This window comes from Otolemur garnettii, unplaced genomic scaffold (assembly GCF_000181295.1).
Source record: "Otolemur garnettii isolate 467f Iridium unplaced genomic scaffold, OtoGar3 scaffold00095, whole genome shotgun sequence".
In the NCBI taxonomy this organism is placed as follows: Eukaryota; Metazoa; Chordata; class Mammalia; order Primates; family Galagidae; genus Otolemur; species Otolemur garnettii.
Genome location: NW_003852490.1, coordinates 2,999,820 through 3,012,497, shown reverse-complemented (window position 1 = coordinate 3,012,497; position 12,678 = coordinate 2,999,820). Strand labels below are relative to the sequence as shown.

The window sequence follows — 12,678 nt, the reverse complement described above, 5'->3', positions numbered from 1 at the left end:
ACTTTCGTTCCATTTGGTCTGTCAATCACAAACACTTCATTCCAAACTTGTATGCCTGTTGTTTCCCTTTCACAACCACCTCGCCAGGTAAAGCCAGTCAACGGTTCATTGTTTCCACCAATCCAACTTTGAGAATCCTGTTAAAGTCAAGGATAAGTGTAAAATTAAACACAAATAATTAAACTAACTTAAGAAATCACCTATTTCTTATTTTCCATATGAGAAACCTAAATCCAGACAGATAAAATATACAGTATAACATACACTTGTATGCAAAAGTTGTCCCAAATCCATATGGGTTTTTTTGGGGGGGGGATTCTTTATCTTAGAGAGAAGTGGTTTCCTCTGAACCTAAGCATTCTCAAATCAAATCACACTTCTACTCTTTAGGTTTCTAGATAAGTGAGGTCACACTCACTTATCCCCTCTTTAGCAAGATTTCCTAAAATGTTAAAAAAAAATCATAAAAAAATAGGTACCAGCTATTTTAACATCTTCTTATACAGATAAGCAAAACTAAGTTCCAGACACAATGACTGTCAGAACATCAACACTCTCTTGGAATAGCTTATACTGAAATGTTTTTACATGCCTAATTTTCTTTAAAAAATAATCAACTTTAAAAATAGGCAGGGCGGCTCACCCACAGCTTAGTAGTTAGGGCGCCGGCCACATACACTGGGGTTGGCGGGTTCAAACCCAGCCTAGACCTGCTAAACAACAATGACAACTACAACAAAAAAGTAGCTGGATATTGTAGCGGGTGCCTATAGTCCCAGCGACTTGGGAGGCTGAGGCAAGAGAATTACTTAAGCCCAAGAGTCTGAGGCTGCTATGAGCTCTGATGCCACAACACTCTACCAAAGGTGACAAAGTGAGACTCTGTCTCCAAAATATATATATATAGGCAGGGCACGGTGGCTCACACCTGTAATCCTAGAACTCTGGAAGGCCAAGGTGTACGGACTACTTGAGCTCATGAGTTTGAGGCCAGCCTAAGAGCGAGACCCCATCTCTAAAAAAATAGTCAGGCATTGTGGTGGGTGCCTATAGTCCCAGCCACTTGGGAGGCTGAGGCAAGAGGATCACTTGAGCCCAAGAGTTTTACATTGTTACGAGCTCTGATGCCACGGCACTGTACTAAGCGTAACAAAGCGAGACTCCGTCTCAAGAAAAAAATAAAAATAACTCCAAGATTTATTTATAACCTAATTTAAACAACCCAATTATTTCTTTAAAAGCCTCTTTAAAGCCAACAGGGAAATCTGAACTTAGTGTGGTATCTCATTAGATGGTGTTAACCTGGGGTAAAGAAGAATGTTTGATGTAGTAACAATATTGTGGTTGTATTGAGCAAAAAATTACTAAAGTACTAAAGTATTTGTGGTGAGAGCAGATGCCTGGCATTTACTTTAAAATATTCTAGTAAAGGCTCGGCGCCTTTAGCTCAACCGGCTAGGGCGCCAGCCACGTACACCTAAGGTGGCGGGTTCGAATCCCCAGCCCGGACCCGCCAAACAACAATGACGGCTGCAACCAAAAAATAGCCGGGCGTTGTGGCGGGCGCCTGTGGTCCCAGCTACTTGGGAGGCGGAGGCAGGAGACTCGCTTGAGCCCAGGAGTTGGAGGTTGCTGTGAGCTGTAATGCCACGGCACTCTGCCCAGGGGGACAGCTTGAGGCTCTGTCTCAAAAAAAAAAAAAAAAAAAAAAAAAATTCTAGTAAAAAATAAAGAGAGAGAGAAAAACAGATAAAACAAGACCAGAAAATGTTTTTAGGTACATTGGGGTTCATTATATTATTCTCTTTATTTTAGGCTATGTTTAAATTGCTCATGTTTTAACTAGAAATACAGGACTGAATCATAACTAAATATTATGAAATAATAAAAGCTAAAATATTCTATTAGGTAAATTAGAACATTAAATCTGAGACATAACCAATGAGTACCTTTGACTAGATGTTAAGATCACTATACTTTAGCATATGTAGAGCTCACATATCCTTTACTTAATGTACCCCATATAAGAAGTCTTTGGTTTCAGAAATACTTCTAATTAGCTTGGCTATCTAGTCCAAAAGATATTCAAAGAGGAATCAAAGTTGAAGGAAGTGGTTTATGAAAAGCAGATGTGGCAAGAAAGCACCGTGTTGTCCAGACCAGGACCTTACACAGCCCCAAACTTCAAATCACCTATAATTATCTTTATTCCATAAAACCGATCCCCAGTAGGCTGCTAATCCTATCAATTACAAAACTTTTTCTTCAATTTTTAGTACATTCAAATTAAGGAATTCTCTCTGCTGGCTACAGGCTGCTCCTGACACAACTCCGTTCACAGGATATACAAAGGACTTGTGTTAGCACCCTTCCCAGGGATTAGAAGGTTAATGATAATCTTTTAGATAAGAATGTCTAGCAGTCCTGCCCTGGACTACATTTTAGATTCTCCAAATCAATTTTCTTGTACCTCCTTGCTCTATCCTTAACCCACCCTTCCCACAGTCCCAAGAAATGTAATCATGCCACTATCCTCCCACCACTATAGAACCACCCAGAGATTCGTCCATCTTTAATTTACTTTTCCTGTATCTGTTCTTGATATTCCCCATAGATCCCAACATACATCTTCCTATTTCTACTACTGCAAAAAAGTCACCATTCCCCAAATACATGTGTTGCTAAGTTGATCTATGCCTTTGGTCCACCTGTTCTCTGTCCAGACTCAGGCAGCAGTAAAGAAATCAACTTTTCTGAAGTCTTAAAGCATACTATTGATACTGCATGTGGTTATCTTTACATGGTTTGCATTGCAGTTCTTATGTGAGTCTCTTAAGAGCAAGGGCTGTAAGTTCAATCATCCTTGCTTACCAAACTGCTACTATCAAAGTACCTCACACTGTTATAGGTTCTCATACATAGCATCTCATTCCCTCAAAATGTTTTTAAAAAATCTAGTGTTTAATGAATTGATTATTCTTTAAAGGTCCAACCTACACAAATAAGAGAATCTATTCTATTAGAGAATTCTTCTTCTATTATACATTTTACTTATCTTATTTCTCTATCTCCTCTAAAAGAATGCAAGTTCCATAAAAGCAGCAGTTTTGTTTCATTCTCGTAAGTATTCCCAAACACAGTATTCCCTACCAACTTGTGGTAGGCACTCTAAGTATTTTTTAAATAAATGAATAAAAAAATTATTTATAAGCTTTAAATGTGCTCCCTTTTGAGCATGAGTAACAAATAAATAACTACAATCTATTTTATACAATCTATTTTATTTTTCCTAGAAACAATAATTACATGAGGAAGACAGTAAAAATACATTTTTTTAAGCCTAGATGACAGAAATCATAAACTAACATGTTTGCTAACCCCCTCTTCAAAAGACACTTTATAAAGAATTGGTGCTTCTTAAAAAAAATCGACTTATTAACTATGCATCATCTCTTCTTAGTTCATCCTGTAATGGAAATGGTTAAGAAATACTAAATTCACTAGTAAATAAAAGAGCAGGAAGAGGTAAATTAGAGAACATAGCTAATCAGATTTTTCAAAACTTGAAGTCTATAACTTCTCTAACATACAAACTGAACACTGAGAGCTTCATAAAATGAAGTATTCGTTCATTCGATAAAGATTTACTTAACATTCTACCATGTGCCAACCACTGTTCCAGGTTTACAGCAATGAACAACAGACAGTTCTGCTCCAAGGGCATTCTAGTAGGTATCAGAGGCAGCCTAGCTGTTAACAGACCCTATTTGCTGTCATAAGTTACTAAAAGCAAACTGAAGAATTCAAAAACTCTAATCTGGTACCATTTATTACTAAAGAAACAAGCCTCAAAAATCCAAAAGTAATCTTATTCCTCCAGGATGATAAAGTAAATAGAAAAGAGAACTCATAAATCTGTTGCAAAAGGCACTCTGAAATCACCTGAACTTTAAATGAAATCAAATAGAGAATAAATACAGACCTATGTAATATAATTATTAGCAATAAAGAAACCCTACTATTCTAAATAGTAAGAAACTAATTCCTATTTCAAAGGTTGTGCATGGTGGCTCAAGGGTGTAATCGTAGCACTCTGGGAGACAGAGTTGGAAGAACTGCTTGAGGCCAGGAGTTTGAGATCAGCCTGGGCAACATAACAAGATGCTATCTCTTTAAAAAAAAACAAAAAAAAAACATTTTTTTTTAAATTAACTGAAAGTGATGGTGCATGCCTGTAGTCCCAGAGACTTGGTAGGCTGAGGCAGGAGGATCTTTGAGCCCAGGAGTTCAGGATTATAGTGAGTTATGATGGGAACCACTGTACTACAGCCTTAGCAACAGAGAAAGATCTTCTCTTTGAAAAAAAAACAAATTCAAGTTTCACCTAAGGAAACAACAAAGTGGAACAACAGCTAATTAAATTTTAGATAAAAAGCTGGAGGTCCAGCTAAGCCTACATGTATCAGAGTACACTAGCTCCCTGTGTGTAGGCAAGCTGACTCCTTTAACAATGACTATGCTAGAAGAGTAAGGTCCATTCAGAAGCCATAACTCATCACAGCTAGCAATAAAGAGACAAAGGATGAAACTAAGATCCAAGGCGAGAAACTCCCTAGGTACCAGGCGTTCCCCAAAGAAACCACCACAAATAAGTATCTTCATCTGTATAAAACAGTACCTTTTCAGAGACAAGTCATGAATAATCAACACCCAAACTGGTGGACAGAATAAGCAGTACACATTAGTATTTTTATTTGAATATGTGAGAACACTCTTCAAGTCCTGGAACAAATTATGAAACATTTAACTCTAAAATAATTTAAAATTGTCTGATATTTTACCTACCCCAACCCTACTCCATGTCCAGTTCTTTATCTTCTGATGCTAGACAAATCAGTAACACTGACATCTCAGAAAAAGGCCAATTCTAACAACTTGGGTACATGCTGAAGAAGAATTTATTTTTTTAGAAAGGGCTCTGCTCAAAAACATATCTGACTTTGAAGACACTATGCTAAGTGAAATAAACCAAACACAAGAAAACAAATACATGATTTCACTCATGTGAGATGCTCAGTCAAACTCAGAGACAGAAAGTAGAATGATGGTAACCAGGGACTGGGGTGAAAGGAAAATTACTGCAGTATTTAATAGGTAAAACGCTTCAGTTTGGGAAGATTAACCAGTTCCACAGATGGATGGTGATGATGATTGCACAAAAATGTGAATGCAATTAATGCCACACACACTAAAGAACGGTTAAAGTTGTAAATATTATGTGTATTTCATGATGTTAAAAAAAAAGTGTACTTGAAGGATACTGGAACAGAAGGGGGCGATACCTCTAGTAATTAAATTCAGGTCTGAATGAAGATTTGACTTTATCGTCTTCCACTGGACTACTAGTTTTACTACCACTTTAAGCTCTCACATGTAAAAAGCTTGTAAGTCATCATACCCATCCTTACAAAAAGCCTAATAAACTGAAATTCAATGACTTTCCTTTCATAGATCAGTTTGGTCACATGTCAATCTAGAACCTTCCTAATGCCGCGTCCCTTTAATACAGTTCCTGTGGGTCATGACCCCGACCCACCGGTTGAGAACCACTGATCTAAACAGACAAATGAACACAAAGAATAACAAGCTGAGGCCCGCTTACAGAAGCTGCTGCAGCACAGGAAGACAACATGAATGAACTGTGGAAGCTGAGCCCAGACTGGCTTAAGAACTAAAAGCACCTACATGCTCAGTCTTAGCAGACCCCTCACTTTTCTGAGTTTAACCTGAAGGAACTCCACAGGTTCTCAAGATAAAAACAGAGGGAAAGTACCCTCATACGTGTCAGCGGGAGAGGAAAGTAACCATTTTTTAACTGACCCAGGGGAAAGCAATCATTCTGAATTACATCCGCCCAGGGCAGTCCCCATAGCAACGCCATATCTTCCTTGGAAAATTACCTTACCAGAGCTGACCTTGTCACACGACCCTGAGGGAAGCAATCAGCCAACTCCACCCACCCCTACCCTTCCTATCTAGTGTATAGTTAAATTACTTTTTAATAAAAGTCACAGTCCAGGGGCTCGGGCACACTCAAAAACTAAGATTTAACTATAAGATGGTACATAGTGCTTCCTCTCCCCTACATATCACCAACACTTCACCAGGACTTCAATATGACAGTACATTACAACCGACAAAGCTGCAATACTTAAGTCAGAGTTCTTGGGAAAACCCAAAGTCAATGGGAGAAGAGGAGAAGGAAACTAAAGTCTCTAGGACCTGAGTTACACAAAACATTAAGCACAGTCCATCTCCTAAATTAACATAAAACCTCACACTAAAAGCCTAAATCTTCAGTTCCTGATATTACCTGATACTTCTTGTCTGACTTTCACAAAAAGAAAGAAAAAAATTCCAAGCCATTCCAAAAAACAAAAAGGACAAGGCAAGCAACAGAACCAGACTCATATGTGACATATATTTTGGAACTTTGTAACAGGCAGCTTAAAATAACTGATTAGTATGTTAAGGGCTCTAACAGAAAAAGTAGACAACATGTAAAAACGAATAATGTAAGCAAAGAGATGGAAATTCTTAGAGTCAAAAGAAAATGCTAGAAATTAAATACACTGTACTAGAAATAAAGAATGCCTCTGATATACTTATCCACAGATTAAGGAAAGAATTAGTGAGCTTGAATATATTCCAATCGAAACTTCCTGAACTGAAATACATTAAGAAAAAAGTATAAGAATAATGGACTACTCCAGAACTGTGAGACAATTACAAAAGGTATAACCTATGTTTAAATGGAAATACTAGAAGGGAGACAAAAATGAACAGACGAAACATCTTAAGTTAATGGCTGAGATTTTCCAAAATTAAAGATGGACACCAAACACATATATCCAGATAGGTCAGAGAACACCAACCAGGATACTTACCAAAAAATTTACACTAGGTGTATATACAACAGTTCAGTTGCAAAATAACAGACTAGAAAATCTTAAAAGAAGCCAGAGACAAAAAAATACTTTACTCATCGAGGAACAAGGATAAGAATACGCTGGACTGTTCATCAAAAACCATGCAAACCAGAATAGTGTGTGATGAAATATTTTTAAAAATTTTTTAAAAGTCATCAACCTAAATTATATATCTAGTAAAGTTATCCTACAAAAGTCAAGGAGAAATAAAGACTTTCTTAGACAAAACTAAGGGAGGTTGTCACCAATATAACCACATTCAAAAAAATGTTATTAATAAAAGAAGTCATTCATCATTAAAAAAAAAAATGATACAGGTCAGAAACCCAAATCTACAAACAAAGAGAGAGAGGACAAAAAGGTAAAGTAAACTCTTTTAGGTGGTTATAATATACAGACAGGAGAAATTAATAACAGCAATGTTAACAACAGGAGAAGAACTGGGAATACACTTAAGGTAACTACACAGCCAATGAAGCAGCATAATACAATTTGAACGTGAACTTAGATTAGATGTAAATGTATATATACTACAAACTTCAGGCAACTACAAAAAAAATTTTTAAAGAAATATAATGGATAAATAGTAAGAGTACAGAAAATGTAATCATATAAAATGCTCAATTAAAACTGAAGAAGGCCAAAAAGGGGTGGGGGGAAAGAAATAAGAAAAGTACAAAATCAAGAAAACATTAAAACATGGCAGCTATTAATCCAACTTTATCAATAATCACTTTAGATGTGATTGTCTAATTACAAAACAGAAACTGTCACAGAGGGCTTAAAAAAAGGGCCTACTCTCTTATATATGCTATCTACAAGAAATCCACTGTAAATATGTATAAAGACACAGATAGGTTACAAATAGAGGAATGGAAAAAGATATACCACACTAACACTAATCAAAAGAAAGCTAGAATAGCTATGTTCAGTTCAGAAAAAGTAGACCTTAGGACAAGGGGGAAAAAAAGACTTTAGAACAAGGATTAAGAGTGGCATTACATAATAACAAAGGGGTCAATAAAAAAAAAACATCAAAATAGTATATGAAAACTGAACTGCAAGACGAAATATACTACTATACTGAGGAGACATCACACCCCTCTACCAGAAGCTGACAGATCCAGCAGACAGAAAAATAATAATAATATAGCTGAATTGAACAGTGGCAGCAACCGATCTAAATGGCATTACAGAATACTTCATCCAACAAAGCAGAATACATGCTCTTCTCAAACTCAGAATACTCACCAAGACAGACCACATCCTAAACCTTAAAACACACCTTAACAAATTTAAAGGAATAGAGTATACAAAGTATGACCTCAAGCCACAATGGAATTAATTAACTAAACACTTGTAAAAAACACCAGAACAGTTGAAGTTTAAAACAACACACTTCTAAATAACACATGACAGTCAGGGAAGTATCAACTGAAATTTTAAAATATTTTTAACTAAATGAAAACAAAAAATATAACTTCCTAATATTTGTAAAATACAATGAAAGCTGTGATTAGAGGAGAATTTATGGCACTGCATGTATATACTGGGAAAGAAGATCTAAAACTTAAGCTTCTAACTGGAAAAAAAGAACAACCTTAACTTAAAGCAAGAAAAATAAGATCAGAGTAAAAACCAATAAAACTGAACAAGAAAAAGATAATCAAAACAGAAACAAAGCAAAACAAAAATCAAGGAAACCAAAAGCTGGTCCTCTGAACAGATTAAAAAAAAAATTGCTAGAGGAGAGGGGAGAAGATAAGTTAGTAATATCAGAAACCAAAGAGGAAGCACCATTATTAATGCTATGGACATTAAAAAGATAATGAAGAAATATTAAGAACTTTATGCTCACAAATTTAGTAACTCAGTTGAAATGGACCTATTCTTTGAAAGAAAACAAGTTCTGAACTCACACAAGGAGAACTAGATCATCTGACTATATCTACTTTTAAAAAAATCAATAAACAACCTTCAAAAGATGAATGTACTAAGTCCAGACGGTTTCAGCAGTAAATTCTACCAAACATTTGACACCAGTTCTCTACAATTTCTTCAGAAAACACAAGCAGAAGGAATACTTCCTGGCAGTTGTATACTAATGCCAATTTAGTACCTGATGAACACCAACGGAGTGGTCAGCCACTGACTCCAGAATAAAAAGTACTCAAATTTCATGAAAAAACTATGTATTTTACATATCGTTGTACAAGTAACTGCCAACACTTTAATCACATGTCTGCATGTTCTTTTTGTTGTACTTTCTTCTGTTGATGTGTGCTGGGACAGATGTATGTGCTGTACTCACTGCATGCCTTCACACACATCCAGTCTTGCCCACAGGGGCAAAGGTAGCAGCAACCCTTTTTTGGTGAGCTTTTCGCCAACTGACTGTAACTCTTCCTTTTGGTTTGATATGAACCATTCATTCCTCTTCTCACCATGCCTTGTCCTTGATTCCACTCATGTCCTCAAAGATTCATGGCCATTATACATTTGGGGCACATCTTATGTTTTCTTCACAGAGCACCACACCAAATCTTTCAAAAAGTGTTTTCTTCCCAACTGTGTCTTCAAATGAAGTTGCAATCAGTGGCTGTTTCCTGAAAAATCTAACACAAGTTACATGCTGCAATGTCTATGACGTCGAAGAAAAGTGCCAGGGGCCAATTCCAAGTTCCGCAGCCACAGGAATACGTTCTCACATACTCACCAAGTGCATCAACGCCTGTTTTAGTAGCATTACAAAGTGGACTACATCAGGCTTCTTATCCATCACCTTCATATCTTCATGCTGTGTGGAGAGTACTGCGACTACCTTTCCTGTCTTTGGAACATCATCTACTAATGTCACAAAGGGAGAAGACAAATTACTCTACCAGATAGTTTTTATGGATGGTGGCCTGGGTTCCAGAGGCAAACCTTTTTTATCACTGTAAACAGTACCAAATGTAGTTAATTCCTTTAAAGCAAGTTGAAAGCCAGAGCAACAAAGATTAGTTTTTGGTCCTTGGTAATGTATCTTCCAGACTAATCCAAATGATACTTCTGAACCAATCTTTTTACTTTTTACAATCTCACAGCCTGTATTCTGAAAGCATAGCATGGTAAACTGGAAAATTCTCCTCACTGAAAAGATCTCAGAAATATTGTCCTTATTTTGCTGGTACACACCACAATTTAGAAGAATTCCAATTACATAAATTAGTCCTAAAATTTCTTTTTATAAAGTGCCAGAATTCTGGGTGAGTACTACTGTACATAACTCTGAACAGATGTAGTTTCTGGTTTGTAAAACTTGATAATTACATCCACAATTTCATCATCAATAAATAGTTGGAAAGCATCCAACAGACAATATCAAGCAATGAAACTGAAGCAGCAACCAAAAAAAGCTTCCAACAAAAATATTTCCTATAACACATGGTTTCACAGACAAATTTTACCAAACTTACAAAAAAGAATTTGTACCCATACTGCAGAAATTATTCTTTAACATTGAAAAAGAAGGGCTACTTCTTAATTCATTCTACAAAACCAATATCACCTTGATACCAAAGCCAGAAAGGACACAACTAAAAAAGAAAACTGCAGATCAACATCCGATGTGACTATAGAAACAAAAATTCTCAATAAAATCTTAGTAAACGGAACCCAGCTACACAACAAAAACCAATGGGCTTCATTCCAGAGACGCAAGGATGGTTCAACATACTCAAATCTATACGTGTAATCTACCACATAAATAGTTGGAAAAACAAGGACTATACGATCCTCTCAATAAATGCAGAAAAAGCATTCGATAAAATTCAGCATCCTTTTCTAAGTAGAACACTTAGGAATATAGGCATAGGTGGCACATTTCTGAATCTGATCTAAGCCATCTATGACAAACTCACAGCTCATGTTATACTGAATTGAGTAAAATTGAAAGCTTTTCCACTTAGAACTGGAACCAGACAAGATTGTTCACTATCTCCACTTCTGTTCAACACAGTGCTAGAAGTCCTAGCCAAAGCAATCAAGCAAGAGAAGGAAATCAAGGGTATCCAAATGGGAAAGAAGAGGTCAAATTAACATTCTTGGCGGATGACAGAATCTTAGATCTAGAAAGCCCCAAAGATTCAACCAAGAGACTCCTGGAATTGATAAATTCAGTAGGCCATGTGCGGTGGCTCACACCTATAATCCTAGCACTCTGGAGGCTGAGGCAGGTAGATTGCCTTAGCTTACAAGTTCCAGATCAGCCTGAGCCAGAGCGAGACCTCATCTCTAAAAATAGTTGGGCATTATGTCAAGGGCCTAAAGTCCCAGCTACTTGGGAGGCTAAGCCAAGAGAATCACTGGAGCCCAAGAGTTTGAGGTTGCTGTGAGCTATGACACCACAGCACACTACCAAGGTTGACAAAGTGGGCCTCCGTCTCAAAAAAAAAAAAAATTTAATAAAGTCGCAGGCTACAAAAGAAATATACATAAATCAGTAGATTTCATATATGACAGCAATAGTCAAGCTGAGACTCAATAAAAGACATTAATACCTTTCTCAGTAGCAAGGAAGAAAATACCTGAGAATATATTTAACAAAGGAAGTGAAAGACCTCTATAGGAAGAACTATGAAACAAAGAACAAGAGGAAAGAAATCGCATGGAATGTAAACATTTGGAAAAATATGCCAGGCCCATGAATCAGCAGAATCTAGAAAAAATAGTTCCATGCTTTGTATGGAACCACAGAGTTCAAATAGCCAAGGCAACCTTATATAATAAAAACGAAGCAGAAGGCATCACTTTACCAGATTTCAAGCTATACTATGAGGCTATAGTAAGCAAAACAGCATAATAGTGGCACAAAAACAGAGACGTAGATCTATGGATCAGATCAGAGAACACACAGAGATGAAATCATACTCATATTATCATCTGATTTTTGACAAAACAGATAAAAACATAGACTAGGGGAAAGAATCCCTGTTTAGTAAATAAGTGCTGGGAAAACTGGATAGCCACATGTAAAAGACTGAAACAGCACCTCTTACCACTCACAAAAATTAATTCACAATGGATAAAAGACTTAAACTCAAGGCAGGAAACTGTAAGAAACCTAGAAGAAAATGTTGGAAAAACTCTTATAGAATTTGGCCGACGCAAAGAATTCATGGAGACCCCAAAAGCAACAACAAAAATAAATGAGACCTGATCAAATTAAAAAGCTTCTGCACAGCCAAGGTCACAATCAAAAGAGCAAATAGACAACTCACAGAAAGGGAGAAAATACTTGCCTGCCACATATCTATAAAGGTCTGATAACCAGATTCTATGAAGAATTCAATCAAATGAGCAAGAAACAACCTAACTAGGGAGAATGTCCTCCGTATTTCCTTCAAAATCTGACTCTATCAGTTGTTCTTCTATCTCAGCTATTGACAAATATGGCCTCATACCATATTTGTCTCTGTATCATGAGAAAAAGGTCATAGCTTGATATAAAAGAGATTTACAGAATTATCACATAGTCTACATTTTCAATCATACATGCTCGATCTTCACCAAACGCAAATACACTGCTTACTAACTTCACTATGAAAAACACTTTAAAAAAACAGAATGTCATCTTTTCCTGGAAAAGAGGCTAAGAAGAAGAAAAGTGTTAAGAACTGCTGATCTGGCTCGGCGCCTATAGCTCAAC

At 36.6% G+C, this 12,678-nt stretch overlaps 1 protein-coding gene across 1 annotated transcript in view; it reads right to left on the bottom strand.

Annotated features, from left to right (window-relative positions):
* ATL2 (atlastin GTPase 2) overlaps positions 1-12,678 on the bottom strand; it is a 68,280-nt gene that overhangs the window by 16,305 nt on the left and 39,297 nt on the right. The window contains exon 3 of the mRNA XM_023516669.1: positions 3-137. Coding sequence (XP_023372437.1) covers positions 3-137 — 135 coding nt within the window. The remainder of the gene's footprint in view (positions 1-2; positions 138-12,678) is intronic.